This window comes from Marmota monax, unplaced genomic scaffold, assembly GCF_021218885.2.
Source record: "Marmota monax isolate L192 unplaced genomic scaffold, Marmota_monax_Labrador192_F-V1.1 WCK01_AAM20220418_F8-fsc00140, whole genome shotgun sequence".
In the NCBI taxonomy this organism is placed as follows: domain Eukaryota; kingdom Metazoa; phylum Chordata; class Mammalia; order Rodentia; family Sciuridae; genus Marmota; species Marmota monax.
The window spans coordinates 691,983-718,967 of NW_026694256.1; the positions used below are offsets into that span (position 1 = coordinate 691,983).

At 34.8% G+C, this 26,985-nt stretch overlaps 1 protein-coding gene and 1 pseudogene across 8 annotated transcripts in view; both read right to left on the bottom strand.

Annotated features, from left to right (window-relative positions):
• Fam184a (family with sequence similarity 184 member A) overlaps positions 1–26,985 on the bottom strand; it is a 140,723-nt gene that overhangs the window by 19,376 nt on the left and 94,362 nt on the right. For all 8 annotated transcript variants that reach the window (XR_006856719.2, XM_058586245.1, XM_058586246.1 and 5 more), the window contains exons 10-11: positions 11,345–11,557; positions 5,964–6,117 (exon numbers count right to left, since the gene is read on the bottom strand). Coding sequence is in view for 7 of the 8 variants with exons in the window: in XM_058586245.1 (XP_058442228.1) it covers positions 5,964–6,117; positions 11,345–11,557 (367 nt within the window). In the remaining variant the exon portion in view is untranslated. The remainder of the gene's footprint in view (positions 1–5,963; positions 6,118–11,344; positions 11,558–26,985) is intronic.
• Positions 7,855–10,386, bottom strand: LOC131425032 (cytokine receptor-like factor 3; annotated as a pseudogene).

Here is a 26,985-nt window from a genome sequence, read left to right on the forward strand (position 1 = left end):
AACATTAGCAAGAAGGTTATGGCAATAATCAAGGTAATAAATGACATGACCATGAACCAAGTGTAGCAAAAGGACTAAAGATGAGGAAAGAGATTAAGAAGCACTGAAGAAGAGGAGCTGACAAAAAGGATGAGGCAGTGAAAGAGAAAAAAAATTAAATGAAGCTCTATTTTCTAAGATTTGGCAACTGAGTAAATGGTGATATCATTAATTAGAGTGGGAGGTCCAGGAATGAAAATGCATTTTGGCTTGTAGGGAGACAGTGAGCTCATATTTTAAATTGCTGAGTAGAAGATGGATTATCTAACATGTAGTAAGAACTATAAATCTGTGTACAAGAGAAGATGTTAGGTCTAGAAGTACAAATTTGGAGCCCCTAGCACACAGATGGTGGCTTATGCCAGGGAAATGAATTCAGTCAATGAGGGAAAGTCTGAAGACTAGAAAACAGACAAGACAGCTAGGGCTAAATCTTGGGAAATGGCAATATTTAATAATACATGAGGAAACAGAAATGGTAAATGAGATTATAGGGTAGATGTCAAAAAAATAGGAATACCATGAGTATATAAACCTTCATAGACACATCAATCAAGGGGAAAAAGATTCAAGAAGGAGATGGTCTAAGGGCTCACAGGTTGCACACAGGGAAAATAAGGTGACATCTAGTAAGTCATAATAGTATGTTCAAAAGTCAATGGGAACCTCAGGAAGAACAGTTTCAGTGGAATGATGGGGCTAAAACAGACCTGAAGGAGCTTGACAAAAGACTAGTATCTAGAATATGAAGAATGCTCAAAACAATAATAAAAATAAACAATTATAAAAGAAGATATTCAGATGGCAAATGAGAACACAAAAATGTTCAGTATCATTATAAGGAAAATGCAAATTAAAACCACAATGAACTATCACTATACTCAGATTGGCTAGGATGTGAGGGAACAGGGTCATTCATACAATATTTAGTGGGGTACAAAATGACATAGCTCCTCAGGAAAACATTTTGGCAGTTTTTTTAAAAAAAAATAAACATGTAACTAACATGTATCCCAGCAATTGCACTCTTGAGCCCTGGGAATTTATCTCAGAGAAAGGAAAACTTATGTTTATATACAAACTTACACATAATTGTTTATTTACGTATTTTTTAAATGACAACTTTCTTGTACTTTTCACATTCACAGACTTTTTGTTAGGTGCAAATACTTATACATAGGTCAACTGAAGGCTTTTGCATATCTCTTCTATTTCATGTTTCTTTCCGTACTACGTTCATTTATATGTATATGCTGGACAAAGTGACTGCAGGCATCCTCACATACTTTACATTAATATGAGTTATCTTCACTGTTCATGTTTGATAGAAGGAAGTCTTACCACAGTCTTTGGTCAGGATTACTTTCCCATGAGTTCTTTCATCTATGAGAACATAGTAGGATTGAATGCTTTCCCACATTGTTTATATACATGGGATTTGTGGTTTTTTTCATGTATTTTAATATATCTGGAAGAAATAAAGGCTTTTCCACATTGCTTACAAACATAGGGTTTCTTTCCAGTGTGAGTTCTTTGATGTCTGAGAACATGACTGGACCAACTAAATGCTTTTCCATGCTATGTACATATATAAGGTTTCTCTCCAGTATGAGTTCTTTCAATTTTTAATGCAATGGGAAGAACTAAAGGCTTTTCTATACTCCTTGCATAATAGGGTTTCTCTCTACTGTGAATTCTTTCATGATTTTGAAGGGAAAAAGAAGAACTAAAGGCTTTCTCACATTGCATACATACATAGGGCTTCTTTCCAGTGTGAGTTCTTTTGTTTTTGAAAGGAACTAGAGGCTTTCCCACACTGTTTATAGACATAAGGTTTTATTCCACTGTGAATTTTTGCATGTTCTCAAAAGGAACCAGAATAACCAAAGGATTTTCCATATTGCTGACATACATAGGATTTCTCTCCAGTCTGAGTTCTTTCATGTAATTTAAGGGAACTGAAATAAGTGAATACTTTTCCACATTGTTCACATACATAGGGTTTTTCTTCAGTGTGAATTCTTTTATGTCTGTGACAGGAACTAGATTCATTGAAGGCTTTCCCACAATCTTTACACACATAGGGTTTCTCTCCAGGGTGAGTCCTTTGATGTGTGATGATATTCCTGGTTTGACTGAAAGCTTTTCCACATTCCTTACATATATAGCATTTCTCTCCATTGGGTATCCCTTCACATATTTTAAGGTAACAGAAAGAATTAAAGGCTCTTCTAAACTCCTTGAATATACAGGGTTTCTCCCTAGTGATTGTTTTTTCATGATATTTAAGGGAAAAAGAATAACTAAAGGCTTTGCCACCATGCATACATTCATATGTTTTTTTCCATTGTGAATTCTTCCATGGGTTCAAAAGGAACTAGAACAACTAAAGGCTTTACCATGCTGCTTACATACATAGGGTTTCTCTCCAGTGTGAACTGATTCATGTAATTTAAGGAAACTGAGACAACTGAGTGATTTTCCACATTGTTCACATACATAGGGCTTCTGTCCAGTGTGAATTATATTATGTCTATAAAAGAGTCACTGAAGGGCTGGGGATGTGGCTCAAGCAGTAGCACGCTTGCCTGGTATGCGCGGGTCACTGGGTTCGATCCTCAGCACCACATTAAAAAAAAAAAAAAGATGTTGTGTCCACCAAAAACTAAAAAATAAATATTAAAAAATTCTTTCTCTCTCTCTTAAAAAAAAAAGAGTCACTGAAGGCTTTCCTACAATCCATACATACATATGGTATCTCTCCAATGTGAGTTCTTCAATGTTTTCTGAGGGAACAGGGAAAATGAAAGGCTTTCCCGCATTGCTCATACACATAAGGTTTCTGTCCATTGTGAGTTCCTTCATGTCTTTGCAAGTGACTCAAAGAAAAGACGATTTTTTCACACTGCTTATATCCACAGGGTTTATTTCCATTGTGATTTTGCTCATGTCTTCCCAAACTAGTAAAACAACTAAAGAGTCTCCCACATTGCTGACATCCATGGGGTTTTCTGCCACTGTGAACCCTTTCATGGTATTGAAGAGTGCTGTGATTAGTGAAAGCTATATCACATGGTGTGCATATATGTGGTTTCTCTCCGGTGTCAATCCTTTCATGTACTAGAAGGGAACTGGGACAAGTTAAGACTGTCTCACATTGCTTACATTCATGGTGTTCCACTCTGAGTCTTCCCATGCTTTGCAAGCACTGGTGATAAATAATAGCTTTCCCATATTTCTGATATTCATATGGTTTATGTCCAGTGTGAGATCTGAAAGCATATTTGGTGATAAATCACCAATGAGGACTTCTCCACACTCAAAGCTTTCACATGTTTTACACTAGGAAGAGTTGTATTGTTCTCAATACAATCTGGAGTTTGGCTCAAGATATTTCATGTTCACTACTCTCGCAGAGTATCCCTAACACTTGACTTAGATTTCTCCTAGAATTTTTACATGAATCTTCATTGGTCTGGTGGTATCTTTCTTTTCCTAGAGAGGCTTCTAAAGGTTTGCACATTGTGGTAGAGCTTCCTCTTGGAGGGATCTAGCAAAGCCCACTTGTCCACAGTGAAGTTCACAGCCATATTCTCAAAGGACACCAACTCATCATCCATGTGTAAAGTCAGATGTGATGTGCCTCTTAAGGGATGAATGACCAAACAACCACTTCACACATGTGGCTTTCATATGGCTTTTCTCCAAGAAGTGTTTTCTTGTTAAGAATACGATCTGGAATCTGGCTGAACATTGCTTCACATTGTCTACTTTTTTTTTTTTATATTCACTGAGTCTTCTCTCCCATTTGACTGATTTCTCCAGGGATTTCTGTATTCATCTTCAATGTTATGGTCTTCCCATTTTTGTCCTACAGAGGCCAGGTTCCTGAAGGTTTCCTACATCACAGTTCTGTAGAGCTTCATCTGGGAACCAGTTAGCAATGCCCATTCTTCCTGGGTGAAGTTCACAGCCACATCCTCAGAGGTCACTGGCCCCATTTCCTGACTTCTGGAGTCTACCAGAATCCCTCCTAAAAAGCATGCACATAGTCACTGATGGTCACAGAGCCATAGAGGTTGAGCCACCTAAGAGCACCTCAGCACTTCACAAGCTATAATGGCTATGTTGGCTCCAGGAAGCACCACTGGAAGTAAAGGTGGGTGGCTAAATAATGTTTATTGAAGCTTTACTTGAAACAGCCCAAACTAAAAGCACAGATGACTTCCAGTAGGTGAAGGACAATGAACAATGGTATGTTCTTACTGTGGAATAATATGCAACAATGAAAAGGAACAAACTTACTGATACACACAACCACCTTGTTGATTCCAGAGAATTATGCTGAGTGAAAAAAGCCTGTATCTAAAGGTTAAATATTTGTATTATTCCATTTATAAAACTGGTTGTATTTTAAAGTGACAAAATTATAGAAATGGAGAATAGATCAATGGTTGTCAGAAATTACAAATAGGAAGGAGAGAGAAGTAGGTGAGGCTACAAATAGACAAGAAGAATTCTCATAGTGCTGCAAATGTTCTGTATCTTGATAGTATCAATGTCAATATAGTGATTATATCATTATTATAATATGATATTTTACATATATTACTATATTATAGTTTTAAAAGATGTCACCACAGGGCAACTGGATAAAGGGTACAAGGAATTTCTTTGTATTCTTCCTTAAAACTACATGTGAATTTATAATTACCTTAAAATAAATACATTTTTTGAAAAACTCAAAACTCCTTGTCATTAAAAAGATATTTAAATAATGTTTCAATGGGTTAAACCTAATAGTTACAATATTTGGCCTGTAAAACTCTCCTCACATAGCTGTGGAACTGTGTATTCCCCTTTGGCCAGAAATATCCCACTCAAGTACTAGTCATGCCCTATTCTGCTTGGCTTCCAAGAAAAGACAAGATTGGGCACATTCACGGTGATATGGCTATATACACCCCCTTTGGCCATAATTATATAAAGTCCACCTCTGCTTTTGACAATCAGCTCTGTGCAAATTCAGAGCATGAGTTCATTTTTTAGTTCTCTTTGCTTAGCAAAATCTCTAGCATATACTCAGGTACTTCACAGACCTTTAGTAAAAGTTCATACTTAATATGCTTTTAGTGCTAGCTATCACAGTGTCTTTTCAAGTATAAAGGAGAGAGAACTGTAATGACTTGGCCAAAGACTTCCAGTAGCAATAGAGAAGAAGAGGGTCAAATGGCTTTCCCTTTGAGGCCCAAAATATTTATAACACTTTGTTCTTGTTTGCTCCCAATTCCTACTTGGAAATAATATGCACTGAAGTGTGACAAACATGCAATAAAAATATTAGTAGAATTTAGAATAAAACCAAACAGTAGAAAATGGGATGGTGGGAATAACAAGTTGCCAAATGACACTAAAAATAAACAAACAAACAAAAACAACATAAAAAAACAAACACACACACACACACACACACAAATATATATATAGTTTTTCTTTAAAACTAAACTTCTTTCTATGAAAAGATCCATTCTGTAGATTTAAACCCCATATAAAATATATCTTGGCAAAAAGGCAGACCTAATCATTAAAAGAAAATCCTGAAGTGGAAAAATCAATATGACTATGTAGTTAAAAGATATATGGTTCCATGGTTCTGTCCATTAGACAGTGAATTCTGAGATGCCTGACTCAGTCCCAAGTATCAATGAGTATTGCTTTCATAGCCAGAGTATAGAGAAATCTGAGTAAACTTTCTATTCTACCCACTCTATTCTACCTCACTTGACTTTTTAAATAAAATATGCTATGCATTTCGATATTATTTTGATGCTTCAAAATTTAAAAATAAAAGTGTTACTTCACAATGAATCTTAAATGGAAAAATATACAAATAAATATGACAAATTATAATCCTTCCAAAATACCAAGCATAGCCTTTCCTTCATCTTCTAATTCAAACCGAAGAGTCTGAAGTTCCTGTTCCATCTCTATCCGGAAGCCCTCCATTGACTCTCGGTGTGCATCTTTCAATGACTGAAGCTCTGCAGAATGTTTTTGTTGTAAATGATTTTCAAGAGCCTAGACAGGAAAAGCAAATTTTAAAATAATTATATTAGAATATAGGGAACAAATGCAAATAAGACAGGAAATACTTACTAAAACTCAGTTACTAGTTAAGAAGTACAGGTATTTTTAGTTCATTTTCAAGAAAATTAAATATAAGATAATCACCATTAGAAAAAAATAGTAGGCTCAGTCTAGTAGAATAAGAATCACCACCAAACCAGTTTGAATAAACATATTTTGTTTGAATTGGAAATATGAACCTTTTACCTATGGTAGTTTTCAAATAAAATAATTTTCTAAAGCTGCTAAGGGTTATAAATTACCTAAAACTAATAGACAATTCTTCTGTAAGCACATTCAGACCTAGAAAAGAACAGGAGGAAAGCATCACCAAGAAAAGATACCCTTCTTGTCGGAAAAGAGCAATGAAAGCTTTTTTTTTTTTTTAACTTTTGAGTTTTTAATTTTATTTCAGATGGCTGGGCAAGGTGTCTATATCCTAGAACCTCTTTATAGTCACTACACATATGAAAGGCACTTATACATAAAAAGGCAAGGAGAAAATTGGTCATGATTATCTAACAGGGAACATGAGCTCTGAAATAAATTATCTTACAAAAATAATCAAGCTTGCTTTTCCATTTTTCTACTACCTGTAAAAATGAAAAAAATTGCTTTTCAAATTTTAAAAAAGTCTACAAGCTAGTATATCAAATTATGACTATTATTTTTTCATATTAAGTCCTTCAAATAAATATCTTACATAAATTTAAGTTCAAAAAAATCAGTCAAGTATTTACCCTGTATTTTTTTGGTCCACTAATAGACCATTTATCAAACTGACATTAACTGGACTGTAGCTCATAACTACAAATAGTAATATGCATATCATTGACCCTGGAGGCACACATGTGCATATCATATACTTGTGAAATGGCTAACACTGCTGCATTTACTACTTTTAAGTAGCTTCATCCTGTACAAATCCTCTTTTTTAACAATACTAGGGATTAATCCCAGGGCACTCTACAACTGAGCCACATTCCCAGCCCTTTTTATTTTGAAACAGGGTCTGACTAAGTTGCTAAGGCTGGCCTCAAACTTGTGATCCTTCTGCTTCAGCTTCTCGATTTGCTAGAATTATAGCTGTGAACCACTGCATCCTGCATCTTCTATCCTATCTTGAATCAGACTGCAAAGAAAGAACAAAAGATAATACTTGCCCATTATAGGCACTTATTCAGGCACTGTTAAAAAAAGGCAAAATTCATAAAGCTTTTTAGACTTAATGATTATTGAAAATGGGATAAAAGCCAACACTGCTTTCAAATTCCTGAATATACAGTACACAGTCAATGTACTCATGTGGAAAAAACAAGTGAATGAATATTACAGAACTTTGGCTTCTATCTGGTCTGCTCCTGTTCTATTCTAAAGTTTCACATGGCCTTGGATGCTGAAAGAGATTTAATAAAATGTTACATTAACCAACTTTAAGAAGTACACTGGAAGGGCACAGGACTTTGTTATCTTCCCAGATATTTAAAGCTGATTTATTTTACTGTAATTTGCTATTTTTATTAATAGTATTATAAAAACAAAATTCACTGAATTATGGCTTTGTCCACACCATTCAAGTCTCTTCTGGCTAAAATATTGCAAAGTGATTCCAGTAGACACTTTTCATTTCCCATGGCCTGAAAGATTAATTTAACTTTTAAACAATAGCAACAACAACAAAGACCTAACTGGGTTGAGGACAGAGACAGTAAACCAAGCCAAGCATCCAAAACTTTAAAACATGAATACTTTCCATCGAGGATAAAAAGTAAAAAAAAAAAAAAAATGAGCATCCAAAGTAAAGAGAACCACAAGACTGATCAAGCAACCAATCAAAAACCACTTCTCTACAATTTGAGCTAATAGTTTGGAGCTTGAAGTTTTTGCCTTCATTATTATCAGTAGTTCCCAGAGTCACATCTTCGATGTCAAATGTGACAGTGGATCCAGAGGCAACTGCAGGCAACTTATTAGTCATTTCTTGTGCATTTACAAAAACTGCACCATTGGTACTAATGCATGTAGCCTGATCTCGCTGCAGAGTTATATCTGTTCTGCTTCTCTGCACATACTCCTATACCATCTCCTGTCTGGCTGTCCCACAGTTTCAACTCTGAATGTTAATGTCTGCCCACATATATAGGTTGGAGTGCTGGAGTAGAGTATACCTGAGGATTCAGAATCATTCCGGAGTGCTATATTTCTTCAAATGCTCAGGCGGTATCCCTCAAAGCCAGTTGTCTGCTCATGAGGCACCAATGTAGAATGACCTATTTGGGAGATGCTCCATGGACTCCACTCCTGTTGGACATCTTCTCAGATGCAGACTCCAAACTGATAATCAACTTTGGGGTCTATGTGCAATACTATGAATTCAGTTTCAGAATCTACATATATAACTTCAAAATGTTTTGAAGAGCATTTTCAGAACTGAAGCCTGTAATCTTAGTCTGCAAAATCGTCATGCACTTTACGCCATCATTCTATGATGCCTTCAGGTTTCTCTATTCATTTTTCTATTTGCACTGGTGGGAGAGATGCTACTGTTCCATGCTTCAAAATGTTATCTTTAATATGTTAAGAATTGAATCATCCAACTAAGCAGATAAACAAGGCACATCAACCAGTAAAGGCACTTCTGGTAAGCTATCCAACTGTCTGTGTGAGGCCTTTGTGGTGAAGCTCCACAGTTTCTCATTCTGTTCTTCTATACCACCAAGAACGGCAATCTCACTTTCTTACACAAAGTCCTCTGCTGTGTTAACTCTATGTCAATGAGCTTCTGGCAGTCATCTAGTGGCTTAATGGTGTTTTGTTCAATGGTGTCCACCTCTTGCAAAAGGGTCACCAATCCTTCATTGAGGAGCTTCTCAAAGGTTCCCTTTAAATCATTAAAATGTGGTTTGAGGACATCCCTTGTCTGTGATGCACTCTCTTTGACTTGTCTCTGCACCTCCTGCTGCTCCTCCAGCAGGTGGCTCAACTCAGGCCTGTAGCTCTGCATGGCCTCCACGTTCTTGTGGCCTTCTGCAGCAGCCCTCGTCCCTCTCATCAGGGGCATGGCAGGCGGCTGCAGGAGCACATATCAGAGTGTGTCCTGCACTGGCTTGAGGCCCAGCACGGCCTCCAATGGAAGTTTTTTTTAACTTATCAAAGAGCTTGTAGCTGTTTTTTTTTTTTTTTTTTTTTTTTAACAGTCAATCTTTGCTCCTGCATTTGTGTGAAGAAGCAAAATCTCCTGGGAGAAGGTAGATAGGAGAGTAAGCTAAAGACTTCCATGTGATTAGTTTAAAAATCCTAGCCAGAAAGAACAGACCACAACAAGTGGCATAAGAGAAAAAATATGCCATAGGAAAAAGAAGAACTCAGAGTATTTCAAACTTAAGAGACTGAACTGTTCGAAAGGGTTTGTTTGCTTTACCATGATTTATAAAATGAAGCAATCCTACAAAAGATTATAATAAGGCTACATTTCTCTAACCATTGCCCTAAAATACTATTTTTTAAAATTAGCAATTGACTACTTATGTTGTCTTAGAATATTTTATTTCTGAAAAAATAAAGCATGGTTTCTTTTTAAATTTTTTTGTTTTAGTTATAGTTGGACACTTTACCTTTATTATTTAAAAAAAATTTTATTTTGTTGTAGATGAACACACAGTATCTTTATTTTTATGTGGTGCTGGGGATCGAACCCAGTGCCTTACACATACTTGCTGCAAGCACTTTACCACTGAGCTACAGTCCTAGCCCCACCTTTATTTTTTATTTTTAATGTGGTGCTAAGGATCGAACCCAGCATCCCGATGCACATGGTAGGTGAGAATGCTACTGCTGAGCCACAACCCCAGCCCTGAGTTTCTTTTAATATAGGTAAAATAAAGGATGTATGCTACTTAGGTAGTTTGCCTATCTAATGAATACAATAAAATTGTAGGTTCTAATTTTCTTTGAGAAAGGATTCAAGTTAAGTGATACAAGACTGTGTGAAATTAAATTACTGATATGAGAACTCTTATATGTTATTCTAGTTCACAAGCGGTATCCAATGAATAGACTGTTTGCAATCAGGCATAATTTTTTTTAAAAAAGGAAATTTCCTTGACTTTCTGGACAAAATCCATAGATCACAGCAAGTTAACTGTTTTTTTGTTTTTTTTTTTTTTTTTAAGAAATAAGTTCTTTTTGTGAGCAACCTCTTTTTGTAACATATCATTTCTTAAAATAGTGCTTGTGGGCTGGGGCTGCAGCTCAGTGTCAGAGCACTTGCCTTGTATGTGTGAGGCACTGGGTTCGATCCTCAGCACCACATAAAAATAAACAAAATAAAGGCATGCTGTCCATATACAACTACAAAAAAATTTTTTTAAAAAAGTAGTGCTTGTATTTGTCAAAAGATTAAGAAACAATCTATCTAAACTGTATTCTTCTATCAAATCTTTGTCTTCATTAAAATAAGTTCCTTGAAAGAAATTGAAAAACATAGTGTTAGGACTGTTTCAAACTAATATTTTAACACAAAACTGAGTAGTGAATACATGAAGATTCAGGCATGTAATATGATTGATTAATATAATAATGTATCAATTTGATTTAAATCCCTTCTGTCTGAGTTGTTGGTGTCACACTACTTTCCATAGAACCTTTGGATAAATATAAGAAAATTATAATATTTTGAAATGTTTCCAATTTCTCTGTTTATGAATTTTTTGTACATGGGGAAAAAAGGAATGTGAAGATAAACTGGGATAAAAATTATAAATCCTTTGGATACCCTTATTTTTTGTAGACTCAAAGACAAAAATTAAAAATTTGAAGGAAGACTATTACAAATACAAAGAGTACTAAATGATTAGAATTGTTATATTTAGCAGAACCATGCTAAAAAGGTTAATTGAATTTATTTCTTCTTTAGCTTTTTTAAAAAATCACAATATATAACAAACTAGAGAGTGTATGGGTTTTAGCATTATGATCAGAAACAAATAAAATGTTGGCCCCAATCTAGTCTAGTGTAGTGTTTGATTAGTGTATATGTTTAATCATTCTGATCATCATAGGAAGTCACATCCTGGAAAATTTATTTAAATAAAAATAATACATAATGCCTTGGGGCAAAAAAAAATTCTTAAGAATTTGAAGGTTAATTATGTTTGAACATATGTCATATTAAACTTACTCTTTGTTCCTTTTCCTTTTCTTCTTCCATGGTTTGAAATGCAAGAACATGCGCTTCTTTTAAGGATTTATGCCTCTGCTGATGTTGTTCCTCTAATTCTTCAAGCTCTTGGGTAAGTCTTTGTCGTTCTTGTGTAAACTGAGCTTGCAGTTGTTGCAAAGAAGTTTGAGACTGGGAAAGCTGAATTTCCAGATTCTGTTTCAGCAAAGAAATCTACACCACAGAATGGCATACAATGAAGAATAAATACAAGGCATATCTCACACATTGCTAATCTCCTTTCCTTTCATTGCTGAAAGCATTTCAAAAACATTTTATAAAATAATTCTCTTAAGAAAGTTTAAAATGCTTTATAGTAAAATCTAATCCTGAGCTATCTTCATTTAAAATTCTATTTTCAGTAGATGTCTTGTTTGTAAACTATCTAAGGAACATGATAGCCTATATTTAGAAATTCAATGAACACCCCTGCTGCAACATAATAAAAATTAGTAATATGAAATAACATATTTATAAGATCATAGTCATTTCAAGGAGATAGTATGAAAAGTTAAGTGCAATTATTTGTGAAGAAGTAAAGTAAAATAGTTAAGCTTTGTGGACTGAGCTAAAATCCTAGCTCTGTCATGTGTTTGCATCTACACCTCACCACTGTGTTAGAACCTGTGTTACTACAGAGTCATCTAGAACAGCTCCTGAAGCCAGGCACAGTGGTGCATGTCTGTAATCCCAGCAGCTCTGGAAGCTGAGGAGGAGGACTGCAAGTTCTAAGCCAACCTCAGCAACTCAGCAATGCCCTAAAAGCAATTTAGTGAGACCCTATCTCAAAATAAAAAATAAAAGGGCTGGTGCTTCTGACATGAACAATTCAATAAATAAGCTAAAATTGTTTGAGAATTAAAGACCTACTCCTTAAAAGATTTGTCAGCTTATAATTTAGAATCATTGATTTAAACATTGTTTTGAATTTCATTTTTGAAATTTTTGCATTTTGATTTAATTCAAATGATTTGAAAGCCTTTAAGCTTTTTTTTAAAAAATCACAAACATGCCAGGCACAGTCACACAGTCCCTTGGGAGGCTGAGGCAAGAGGATCATAAATTGAGACCATCCTCAGCAAGTTAGCAAGACTCTGTCTTAAAAAAAGAAAAAAAGTAGGGGCCAGGGGAGGCTGTGGATGTAGCTCAGTGCCAGTGCCAGGGAAGTTCAATCCCTAGTATCATAACAAACAAACAAATAAGTTCACAAACATCCCTTAATCCTGGAATTATATTTTTACATTAACATCAGGTGCTTTTGTTTCACTATGGAAAACTGATTTGTTACTCCTTTTGAAAACAAACATCAGCCCTAATATGTTAGCATTGTTTGGAAGTTCTAATATACTTAAAATGAAATATTTTATAAGAATAAAAATCATATATGTATATATTGTACATATTCATATATGCATTTGATGAAACCATGTAATTTGATCTATTTATATTCTCATGTAAGACTACTAAACTTGAAACAATGTAATTCAACCATACTCTGAGAACAAGAATTTAGGGGAACCAGATAAAAAGCCATAAGTTCCATAAATATCTTAAGACATCCTATGTGTTTATGGATAGTAAAACTGTTTCCATGGCCAAGAAAGCCAAGGAAAGAGGAAACTTTAAAGTGAGTTTGTATAATGGGAAAGACCTTCCTTTCATTGCCGGATGGCAGATGTAAGTTGCCTCACATGTCTTACAAGGAAAGGCAGAGAAAGGGTAGGGTCTCACCAGAAATGCAAAGCAAGAAAGGAGGAAAGAAAACCCACTGGAACTGGAAATGCCAAAGGCAAGTGGCTATCTTCCTTTAAAGCAGCAGGAAATAGTCATAGACTGCAGTGAGCTTAGGTGGATCATTAGGAAGGGTTTTGGATAAAATTATAAATCAGGATTAATTATAAAAGTTAGCATATGCTTTTATGGAAACAGTCAAGCACTGGTGAGAAATGATACAACTGGCATAGATATTCAATGTTATAATTTATTTCCGAAGAAGTGACTGTACCTGTTCAAAGTTTAGGAATTCTACTCATTAATTTCTACGCAAATATAAGATTTCAGAGGTTATTTTATGTTTAGAGCCAAGAGGGAATGGCAAGGCTATGAATCTAGGCAATGCAACTCCTTATTCCTCACAATGGCACAAGAACCCATGGTTTAGAGTCTGAAATGAGTCCTGCAAATGTGGAAATAACATGAGAATGCCGCAGCTGCATTTAAGGCCATACTTATAGAGTAAGAATTATTCCATGTGACTTCTCACCATTTTAGGCAAGGATAATCAGGATGAAAAAAATATTAAGGACATCCTAGAGAAAATATAATAAAATATAATAATAATATAAAAATTATAGAATTATATAAAATACAATAAAAATAGAATAGGCAACAAAAATGTTTTGGAACGCTGATGTGTGAATAGTAGAGCAATTCTCTTCCCAGCCAGCTGGTTCTTGAAGTAGAAAAAGCAACTCTATCCATTCTCTTCCCAAGTTCAGCATTAGTCATTTCCAGGTGCGCAACCCATGGTGATGCCTAGTAAGAACTGTTTAGAGTATATGTGGGAAAGTTGGGAAAAGTGTTCATTTTATGTGAGATTATGGTTGATATTCTCAAAGATATTTATCAGCACGTGACTACATGGGGTCTAAAATCGACCTAGCGTTCTGCTCTCCAAGTGTCTGCCCTGGTACAGATAGTGTCCACCCCAAAAGAATGGGCATAATTTTCTTTCTTGCACACAAGCACCATTTGGGCAGGCAATGAACCTGAATCTCCTACCCTCTAATTGAGTGTACACTTAGGTTAGTTAGGAAGTCAACCATTTCACAGCATGTAAATATTTTGTTTTCTGCAATATCTACTTTAAAAATTCACTGAGTCAATAATCTTCCATTGTGTCACTTTGACTACAATAGTGTCAAATTGTGTTAATCTGACTACAATATTTAAGAAAGAACTTTTGAAGAAATATGACATTAAAATGAATGAATGAAATATCACAGTAACATATAATAGCCATGCATTTAAAATCTAAACAGTTTTAAACTTCTCCAGTTAAAATATGCTTAAATATTTTACTGTATTATAATATACTTTACCTTGAAAGAACTCCAAAATAATAATTTCCAATTTAGGATGTATAATTAGTCTTTAAATCTATACTCAAGAAAATAATATAAGCTATATGCAGAAGACATTATCATGCAGTTTAATATTTAAATATACTTATTTTTGTATTCTTAATTTTGAAAAGCATACCAAAATAATAAGGCAATCTAAAATATTTAAATTCATGCTCATGACAGTAATGTGAATGATATGCAGAAAGCCTAAATCATGCAATGCAGCATTAAAACTCATTTATCTTTAATAAATAAATTAGTAGAATCACAATACATAAATCAGCCTTTATTCAGCATAAAAATTACATGGCATTTTAAAAGACAATGAGCAAAGCAATGTAAAATGATCTAATATTTTATAGCTATAATTTAAGCAGCTGGGTTTAATACATTTTATGGAAGTACATATTAATATAAAACTTCATTAATTCAAAACAACCAAGAACAAAGATTTAACTTTCCATCAAAAGATTTGGGCAATAATCTAGATTAGTACTTTCATTGTAGAATTATACAATACATAGAAAAGCATTTGTTAATTAATAAGAAATAGTAGATGCTTTGAATTGTATAGTATATTCAAATTAGGTAGAACATTTCTACACATTTGTTACAGCTTCAAAAATTTTAATATTCTTTTTTTTTTTTTTTTTAATATATATTTATTTATTTATTTTATTATTTTTTTTTTTTTAGTGTTTCGGCAGACACAACATCTTTGTTTGTATGTGGTGCTGAGGATCGAACCCGGGCCGCACGCATGCCAGGCAAGCGTGCTACCGCTTGAGCCACATCCCCAGCCCAATTTTAATATTCTTATCCATTTTAAATAAATAAAAGATAATCTTTATTTCAGAAAAGAGTTAGCTCTTATTTTTTGAACTCTTACCACAGCAATTTAGATATAAATTATGTAATATTTTCTACTGATTAATAAATATCAGATATTTTTCACATTTAAAACTACACTGACAGTAACTGCCCTCCCTCTTCTGACTTCTACCACTTAAATACTATTATCTTTTTGAAAATCAAGTGTTGCTGTCTCTTTGAAAATATAGTACAGAAGACAGAATTCTGTAAAATTGTTACAATAAAATAATTAGAATTAAAAATATATGGATACTTTTTTTTAAAAAAGAAAGACAAGGGTTAACTCACAAGGGTTCTGTATCTCAATATGGTACTTGTAGAACGCCCTCAAAATAAAACTGAAACATCAAATCCGAAGTACTAGATATGTAGAATGTTAAAATGGGACGTTGTTATTAATTTTGTACATTTAATCTACAATCTTTGTTTTTGTAAAATTAACTATTAGGTATATATGATAGCAGAATACATTTTGATTCATCGTACACTACAATGTTTGTTTTTTGATGCAATGTTGGTGGCCCCCTACAAATCAGTCTTACAGCAGAAATCAAAGAATACAAAAAGTATACAATTTATTCTAAAAAATAAAGTATGTCTTAAGGTAATATCTGTATTCTGTGTTCTCAAACCTGGGTAATATCTGTATTCTGTGTTCTCAAACCTGGCGTATCTTTTAATAAACACAGTTGCTAGACTCTGACCCCTTGAGATTATGATTTAATCTGCAATTGGGGCCAGGCAGTGCAGCATATTTTTATTCCTAATTACAAAAGTAAAAAGCATTTATTGTAGAAAAAACTAAAAAATATGGAAGTATATAAAATAAGAAGTAAAGTCTCTTCATTCCCATTCCTTGTCCCAATCCCAAGAGGAAACGAGTTATAACACTTGTTATGTATCTCTGTAGATTTTAACTCCTCGTGTCTGCCTTGATAAAACTGCCTGGTTTCTTTTGCTTTAACTGTATCATGAGTAAACTAACGGATGATTTCACTAAATGTAGAGACTGTATCTACCACAATCTGACAAAATATTGGCTCTGTCTTCTACACAGAAGTTTCTTGGTGGTCATGGGGCACAATTCAAAAAGATCAGCGTTTATTGTCCAAAGCAGAGGAAACAAGATACCTCTAGAGCTGCTGATGGTGGCAGACCGTCCATCTGTATCAGAGAAGTAAATATGATTTCAAATGTGAAGTCATGAAGGTGTCCTGACCTGCAGGTGTAAATAGAGTGGTTCTCACAGAGCCGATTCTGTGTAGCTTCCTCAAAATGAGTATGATCAAGGATTATTTAATGATATTTGGTGATTTTCCTTTAGGAAGGCCAGTGAATTTATGCTTGTAGTTTTTCCTCTCCCTTACAATAACATTTATAGGGTACACATGGTATGTAGATATGCCCCATTTTGCTTAATTGTTATTTTGGAGACAAAGTTTATGTTACCCAAGCTGGCCTGAATTTACAGAAATGGACCACCATGCCTGGCTATCCCTTACCCATTATTTTAAATGACTATACACATTTCTTATGGCAATTACTGTTCCTTGCCTCTCCCCTTTTCTTTCTTTCTAGTTAAATGAACTTTTGAGTTTGTTATGGGATTAAATGGAAATCCCCATCTTAAAAAAGGTTAAGTACCTCCCCTTAGTAAAATAACTAGGATAAAATTGTCGTTATTAATTTAGGCATTAATATTTAGTTAGATGCTTTCAAATACACACATTAACACAGAAATTGCCAACCTAGGCTTAGTAGAGGATATGGTAATACACAAAAGAATATTAATACATCAATGACTTATGTAAATGCTCATGTGTAACACTTAAAGTTGCTCAAATACTTCAATTCCTTTTAAACCACTAATTTGCTATTACTGAAGAATCTATTTAAGAAAAATAAGTTTGCAAAATAATCATTCTGAAAAAAAATTTGGTTCAAAAAATTTATAATTTTTGTTTTTTTAAAGACTTGTAAACTGAGTTTATCAATTAAGAACCACAATAATGCTTCATAGTTTCCCAGAGATACTTGTAGAATGTGTTACCAATCACATTCTCATTCAGAACTAAAACTATTTAGAAAGCATCTATAAAGAAGAGATATATCAATAGTCACTTGTTTAAAAAGATGACATATGTAGAAAAAACCTTTTGCCAGGTGCTGAACTTTTACATGGGAGGCTGGATAGACATAGCATGCAGAGAGGGTAGGTTATTCTCTAGATTTGAAGATTAGACTTCACAGGACATCTCTAGACTTGAAGCTTTGATCTCTCCAGGAAAGGACTGGTAAACTAGAGCCTGTTTCATAAATTAAGCTGTACTGGAACACAGTCATACCAACAGGTTGATACATAATCTGTGAGTGTTTCATGCTACAACTGCAGTCAAGTAGCGACCCACAGAGCCGCAAGTATTTACCATTTGGTCCTCTACAGAAAAGTATACTGAGCCCCCTTCTCGAGGATATCAAGAAAAGTATTCAAAGATAACTCTGTTATTTTAAAGGACAAGTTAAATGTGGGTTTGGTATGAAAATAAAACTCACTTTTTTTTTTCAGTGAACTAAAGGTTTCAGTGTGTGAAAATGTATTTCTGTTATTAATTATAAAATTGTGTAAACTATGTTCTAAACCTCATGAGCCTTCATAACTTCCTGATCCTTTTAAATAAAAAAGTGCACTAACACTACTTTAAAAAAAAGATTAACCAAAATAAATAAATATTTATATTTATTTCCATATTTATGATAATCAACTAGTTTATAGTTTAAAAAATATTGCTATATCTTTCAAAGTTAACATTAAAGAATGAATTTTATGTTTGAAAGCTAAGATCTTGTTTGACTTTATTACTAAATTGTGTTTTTAATACAACGTGGTAGATGTATGCACATACATAAATGAGTGGCTGAAAGTTAAAAGCAATTAGTATCCATATAACAAAGCATATTCTATTGAATTCCAAATTTTTATTTAAGTTAAAGCTTTAAAGCAGTGATGTCATTTATGCAAAATCAAAAGTGCAACATGCCCTTGTGTATAAATTGTAAGTGCCGCTCACTTACATTGTTGATAGATTTATGCAAAGCTTCACCCAGAGAATGCCGCTATGAAGAAAAGATCACAGGAATAAAGGGAAACATTCAGAAATCAACTAAGTGAAAGAAACAAGGATAAAAAGGGAGAGTAAAACACAGATCATTAATTATAATATGTTCAAGAAAAAAATAAGCTGAAAACAGTTCTGAGAGAGAAGTTAGACAAAAAGAATTTTAAGACACATTCTAAATTATCTATAGTTTCTTAAACTGTATGATTGATTGTGGGGCTGGCGGACTTACCTATGCAAAATATTAAAGGCTAAAACATGTAAACCAGAATTCAGCTTAAAAGATGATGGTTACCGAAGAACCTAGAAAGGCTATTATTGCTGTAAATTCTTCCCAGACATTTAAAATCTGACCACTGAAAGCATTACACCAAGCACAGCTAGAGATTCAGGAAGGATTTCTCCAGGGAGAAACAAGAAGATAAGAATCACAATACTAACCTGAATGACTATCTTGGGACCAGAAATAAACATGAGATAATCATTAAAAATGTGAAGATTTAATAATAATCTGCTTTTGTACTTGAGAGGAAAGGAAGGTGAGATGCTTTTATATATTTTTAATTCATTTTCTAAGATATATTTGGCAAAATTATTTCCAATCTGTATTCATTTCTTCAGAAGCTCACTGAAATTTTAAGTGATAAATCATTGGAAAAAGCAATATCTTTTTTCCTTCAAATACAGCGAGAAATGTGATTTCATTTTCAATTGCTCACTTGTTTACTTTTACAAAATACAAAGTGTTTCCAAAATACAAAGTAATATTTTCGATTTAGTTGACTAATTTAAATTTAAAAGTTCCTTTAAAGGCTGGGGATTGTAGCTTATTGGTAGATAGCTTGACTAGCACTCACAAGGCCCTGGGTTTTACCCCAGCACACATAAAAAAAATTCCTGTAAAATGGTAGTTTTTACTCTGAACACATCAAATTTTTAGACAGACCATAATTATTATTTTTTACATATTCCTTAAGGCATCACAAACTGAAGATAACTTTTATATGGAAAATAACTTTTACTAATAGTTTAGTTTAACATATTTCAGGATATAGTTTACTAGAGTTAAAAAAATAAGGTGAGAAAAAGATACTTCCTATTTGATTACATAGTTTATCAACTATCTTATTATTTTGTTAGTTACATTAATTTTCTTTATACTTTAACACTCATTTGTATAATAATAAGAAATTTAATCTTTCCAGACTTGATAAAACTTAAGAAAATTGGAGGGATCTTCAGCTGTAATATTTTTACCTCTTTGTATTTCTCAGAATCAATGTTCTAGAACTAGAAGTCAATCTAAAAAGTGTGTTATTTACTTATGAGGTAGATTTTATTTTTCATTCTTTTATATTTATCTTATGTAGGTATGATGTAGGTATGATGCTAAGCTATGATCTCAGGGGTCAGCTTACATGAAGAGACTACCACAGTGTTGTTGGGCAGCAATGTTACTACAATTGGTTAATATAAAAGTGAAGTGAGATTTGTGTTTTTATTTAATAATATCAGATTACTACTATATTCCAGAAAATATCATAAGTGCTGAGTGAGATACAAAGCCAGGTAAAACAAACAACAAACAGATAACCCAAAATAAATATGATAAATGATATGAAAAATTATAAATATGACTTTTTTATTTTTTAATTTTAGGTGGACAAAATATCTTTATTTTATTTTTACGTGGTACTGAGGATCGGACCCAGTGCCTTGTGCATGCTAGGTGAGCACGCTACCACTGAGCCGCCAACTATGATAGGAAATAACTGGAGATAATATTGGGTTGATGGTAAAGAAAAACCTTTTGGAAGAAGTCACATTGAAACTAGGTGTCCCTGCAGAAGCAGACAGGAGAAAACCTTGGGAATGAGTGTATTAGGCAAACAGTTCAGCTAGGACAAAGACCCCAAGTAGGCAGTGAGCTGGGCATGAAGAGGGGAGCATGTCTGTGAAGTGCAGTTCAAGTGGTACAACGGAGGACTAAGAGCCTGACCCAGTGGGTGCCCTGAGGATCATCAGCAGGGTAAACAGCATGACCTGACTAACATAAAAGATGGCTCTGAATTTTGTGATAAAAGTGAAACTGGGGAGAAAGGGGAGGAAGGCCACTGGCTTGGACTAGAGTTTACTAGAGAAGAAGGAAGAAGATAGAACTGGGATATATTTGGAGGTAGAATAAAGAGGACTGAGAAGTTACATGTGAAACAAAGGAAAGAGAGAAATAAGAGATTACTGTTTAAGTTTTATTTTGAACAACAAACAGTGCCAATAAATTAAGATGCTGGGAGAGTGGGTGGGGGTGAAAATCAATATTTCTGAGTCAGACATGCTAAGTTTGAGATGCCAATTTGTCATCCAAGTGAATGTAGACTTGAGGGAAGAGGTCATGCCTAGAGATTTAACTTGCAAGTCATTGACATATAGACAGTATTTAAATCATAAGAATCATAAGACTAGTTGAGATCCCAAGTGTTATAGATTATTTGTGTCTCCCACCCCCCAAACTCATATATTGAAACCCTAAAACCTAACATGATGGCATTAGGAAGTAGGGCCTGGTAGATTTTTTAATCATGAGGGCAGAGCCTTCCTGAGTGGGCTTAGTGCCCTTAGAAAGAGCCCCAGAGGATTTCTGCAGTCCTTCAACCATGTGAGAACACACTGAGAAGATGGCTGTCAAGGAACCAAGAAGTGATCCTTCCCCAGACACTAAATCTGTTAGTCTCATGAACTTTGTCTTCCCAGCTTCCAGAACTATGAGAAACAAATTTATATTTAAAGCAACCCAGACTATTATTACAGCCCAAGCTTAGACAGGAAATTTATACCAAGAGATAAGGGTGCTACTCTAACACTGAAAATGTGGAAGAGGCTTAGAACTTGGTAATAAGAGGAGAAACAGTTTTCAGCTGCATGCTAGGAAAAAACCTACTTTGATATGAGAAAATCTTTAAAAGTGATTCTGGTAAGGGCTCAAAAAGTAAAGAGAGGGAAAATATAGAAAAAGCCTTAATCTTTCTAGAGAACACCTGAGAATCCTGAGAAAATTGTTGGTAGAAATATGTATTGTGAAGGCCATTCTGATAAGTTCTCAGAAATAAAGAACATGGTATTGAAAACTGAGGAAAGAGAATCCTTGTTATAAAGAGGCAAAGAAGTTGGCTAAATTGTGCTCGTGTACTAGAGTCTTATAGAAGGCAGAACTTTAAGTGAAGAAATTGGATATTTAGCTGAAGCAATTTCTAAGCAAAGTTCTGAAGGTCTTGGTTGGCTCCTTTATGGAAAAATGCAAGGGGAAAGGAATGATGGGCACCATGTAATCCTGGTGACTCAGGGGGCTGAGGTAGGAGGATTGCAAGTTCCCGATTAGCCTGAGTAATTTAGTGACATCCTAAGCAACTTAGCAAGGCTCTGTCTTTCATTTTTTTTTAAATATTTTTTTTAGTTGTAGTTGGACACAATACCTTTATTTTATTTATTTTTATGTGGTGCTGAGGATTGAACCCAGTGCCTCGCACGTGCTAGGTGAGCACTCTACCACTGAGCCACAACCCCAGCCCCAAGACTCTGTCTTAAAGTAAAAAATTGAGGGCTGGGAATGTGGCTCAGTGGTTAAGCACCCCTGAGTTCAATTCCTGGTTCCAAAAGAAAAAATAAATTAGCATGTAAAGATTTGGAAAACTCTCAGGTTATCCACATCACAAAAATAAGAGTGTGTTTAGAAGAGCAACTGTTTAATAAAGAGATTAGTGTAGGTGTGAATCATGGGCCTGATGAGTTACCTCAGCAGACACTACTCTTTGGGAAAAAAATAAAGATGATGACAGACCCTGAAGGTGATTTAGACATCAGCAGGGCTGCATCCTTGGTTTCAAAAGAAGGGATCACTGCCTCATTTTCAACAGACCAGACAATTTCCACCAAAGCTGTGGGGGAGAAACTATCTAAGGACATAGGGGTGGGATCACCTGGATTCCAGCAGGATTCCAGCCCAGTGTGACAAGAAGGTAGGACTTCCCCCCCAGTGGGCCTTGAAGGCAGAGTATTAAGCCAAAAGATTATTTTCAAGCCTTAAGATCTCATGAAGTCAGCCTTGTAGTTTGGACTTATTTGGGATTCATTACTCCTTTCTTTCCTATTTATCCCTTTTGGAACACAATATCTATCCTGCTCCTGTCCCATCATTGTATTTTGGAAACACAAACTTCCTTGGTGCTACATAGTTTGGATACTGAACATCCCCCAAAGGCCAATGTGTTAAAGGATTGGTCCTTAGTTTGGTATTCTTGAGAGATGGTAGTCCCTTTGGGAGGTGGGGCCCAGTGGGACATCACTGGGGGTGTGTCCTTAAATAGGATCATTTTTGCATACAAGATTTTAGTTTGTTCAATATTCCTTTGAGCTGACATTTATAGTTTTAGCTTGGGCTACTAAAATAGATTACTATAGTCTGGGTGGCTTAAACAACAAATACTTATTTCACACAGTTCTAGGAGGCTACGAAGTCCAAGTTCAAGATGCCCACAGATTTGGTATCTGGTGGGGTCCTACTCCCTGGTTCATATATAGCTGCCCTATTATTGTATCTTCATGTGATAAAAGGGCCAGGGGAACAAGGGGAACACTTCTAGTTCTCTTTGTAAGGTTCCCCTTCATGACCTAGTCAAATATCAAAGGCTCTTCTTCCTAATCACCATTAAATAGGGGGTTAGGTTTGAACATATGAATTGGTGGGGGACATAGACATTCAATCTGGTCCGATATATTCATGTCCTTCTCATGTACAAAATATGGTTATTACATGTTATTATCGCCAGAAGACTTAACCTTATTCCAGCATAAACCCTAAAGTCTAAAATCTAAATATTATTTAAATCAGATATGAGTGAGCTGAGACAAATGCTTTCCAGTTACAAACCTATAAAATCAAGCGTGTTAGCCTTCCGTCACTGGAACAAACTACTTTAGATAATTAACTTATAAAAACAAAAAGTTTATTTTGCCTCTCAATTTTAGAGGTTCCAGTCCATGACCAGATAGACCTATTGCTTTTAGGCCTCTGGCGGTGGTACTGGTTGGCAATAGCTGGGACTGTGTGGTAGAGCCCAAACTCCTGGCCAGGAAACTAAGCAGCAAGATCTGTGTTAAACAAAACTGATGCCCTATATAATAGCCAATTTGCTTTAAAGCTTTTTAAATTTGTTGTTAATTTTTGAGTGAGCAAAAGGGCTTAAAGAGATTTTTCTTCAACTGACTGAGAGCACTCAGAGATTCCAACATAGAAAACTTACTAAATTTATTTCAGGATTTCTATTCTTGAAGGATGAATATAATCAGAATTTCAGATAAGTAAGAAGAAAAATCGAAAATAATTTTAAAAGCTATTAAACTTAATGTTGGTATATAAATATTGAAATCCACTAAATTAAAACCTTTTGAGGACAGAAAACCTATCTTCACGCTTTGCATCCCAAGTACATAAGTAGGAGCCTGACACTGAGTAAATGATCAATAAATGCTTACTAAAGACTAAGTGAATCATGTGGACCTAAAACATCCAGTTAGATTGCACTGCTCTATTTTACTTCTCTCCTTTCCCACAATTAACAGAAGCAACAGAAAAAATTCTAGATAACTAAAAAGAAATGTTATTTAGGAAAAAGAAATGGATATGTGTGTGTGAGAGACACAGAGAGACACAGAGAGAAAGAGAAAAAAAATCCTGTTGGCAAAAGTCAATAGATTCTAAGACCTAGAAATGTAACCTCTGGGAAATCAATACTGAGTACACTACATATACTAAATAGTTGTCTGGAATATATAAATCTGAACACAGAAAGGTTACGAAGTGGAAAGCAACATTCACTAATGACTCCAATTTTGTCCTTCTCTAACCTGTTCTCCAAACTGTAGCCAAAGTTTTGAAAGGACAGTATTTGAATATTTCACACTCCTGCTTAAAACCTCTGACTGTTCTTCATTGCTCTTTGGATAAAGTCCTAAATCTCTAAAAAGGCAAACAAAGCCCCAGACCATCTGATTCACTTAGTCTTTAGTAAGCATTTATTGACCCTGCCTGCCTTCCCACCACCCAGCTCTCTACTCTGCGGAACAAAGGTGTTGCCTGGGCTGCCTGAGGGCCTTCACATACACTGCCTCCTCTGCTCAGAATGTGCTTCTCCTCTCCTCTTGTCCTGACCTCTTTCCTTTTAGGCCTCAGATAAATAATCCTGCATTCAGAGAAGCCTTCCCCCAATTCTCATGCTAGGTCAGGTCTTCACATTACACATGTTCATATACCACAGTTGAAATTTAACAGCTGTTTTCCTTTCTAGACCTTGAGCACCAAGAAGGCAAAGACCACTCTGACCCCACAGTACTGACTGGTCTGACATAGTGCCTAGCATACCAAGAGGCACTCAATTTTGAATAAACATTATAAATGCATGAAAAGAAGATTAGAAGCAATTCCTACCCTAGATTTCAGCCCTTAGGGACTTCCTTCCTTCCTTCCTTCCTTCCTTCCTTCCTTCCTTCCTCCCTCCCTCCCTCCCTCCCTCCCTCCTTCCTTCCTTCATTCCCTCCTTCCTTCCCTCCCTCCCTCTTTCCTTCCTTCCTTCCTGCATCAGGGATTGAACCCAGGGACACTTAACCCCTGGGCCACATCCCCAAGCATCCCCCCTCCTAACTTTTTTAAAAATTTGAGACAGAGTCTTGTTAAGTTGCTAAGGCTAGCTTTGAACTTGTGATCTTCCAACCTCAGCCTTCGGAACTGCTGGGATTACAGGCAGGTGCCACAGTGCCCAGCCTCAACACAGGGATTTAAAAACAAAAACAAAGACAAAAAGACAAAGAAATATGGGGTGATGGACCAAGACTAAAATTGCTTAAAAAGCCTGGAGCTTGTCACAAAGACCTCTAAAGTGAGACTGAAATTTGTTAGTGGGAAATGAGGTACTCTGGGGACTAATTATACTTACCAGAATCACCATACTACTGTATTATCAAAGGTGTTCCATTGTCATGGGGCTAAATTTAAAGCACAACTAATGCTTTATACATAGATGATATGCCACAGGAATATATATGCATGACTTTCATAATTATTGCTTGATTTTCATCAATTCTAGTTTGAATAAAAGATAAATAAATTAAAATTCTCATTACTGATAAAAGATGTGTTATTTGTTAAACTTCTTACTTCCTTGAGACAATATTGATACACTGCAATGCAAATAAAATGTTAAAGCTTAAAAAAATTCCTAATTCATTTTTTAGCATGTAATACCATAGTTTCTTAAGGTAAATTACATAACGTCTTTTTCTAATATTAATTTCAAGTATACTAATACCTAGAGGAAAGCAACTAACAAATCTAAGATTTAGAAATAAGATTTCACAGCTCTAATAATTCTCCTAAAGCAAAAAATAAAAATTTATATACCATTGTTCAATATTTAAACTAAAATAGTGAAGAAGATATGAATGAATAAAATTTAGGTGGAAAAAAGCTACTGTGTCAGGTAATTCACTTTTTCACTAGTTGTTTAGTTGTTAATGGACTGTTATTTATTTATTCATTTACATATAATGCTGAGAATTGAACCCAGTGCCTCACACGTGCTAGGCAAGCGCTCTACTAGAAAGCAAAATTAATAGAACAAGAAAATAAAATCAGACCTGAACCCAATGAAATTGAGATAAAAAAAAACCCAAAAAGGCAATGAAAGAAAACTTGTATACAAAATTGGTAAACCCTTAGCCAAGCTAAAAAAAAAAAAAGAAAAACTCAAATTGTTAAAATCCATGATGAAAATGGAAATATCCCCAGACACTACAGAAATACAGAGGATAATTGGAAACTATTTTGAAAAATTAAATTCCAATAAACTAGAAAATCTTGATGATATTGACAAATTCACACACACATATATAAATAGATCTACCTATCTATCTCTCTCTATATATATGACCTACCTAAATTGAACCAGGAGGATATTAAAATTTAAGCAGATCAATTTCTAGAAATGAAACCGAAGAAGCCATCAAAAGCCTATCAACACAGAAAAGTACAGGACTGGATGAATTCCCAGCTGAGTTCTACCAGGCCTTTAAAGAAGAACTAGCACCAGTCCTCCTCAAATTAGTCCATGAAATAGAAAATGAGGGAATTCTTCCAAACTCATTCAAAGACACATCAAGAAAAGAAAACTTCAGACCAATATCCCTGATGAATATAGATGCAAAAATTCTTAATAAAATACTGGCAAATCATATACAAAAACACATTAAAAAATAGTGCATGATCAAGTGGGATTCGTCCCAGGGATGCAAGGTTGGTTCAACATACAGAAATCAGTAAATGTAGTACATCACATAAATAGACTCAAAGACAAGAACACATCATTATCTCAATAGATGCAGAAAAAGCATTTGACAAAATATGCATCAATTCATGTTTACAACACTGGAAAAACTAGGA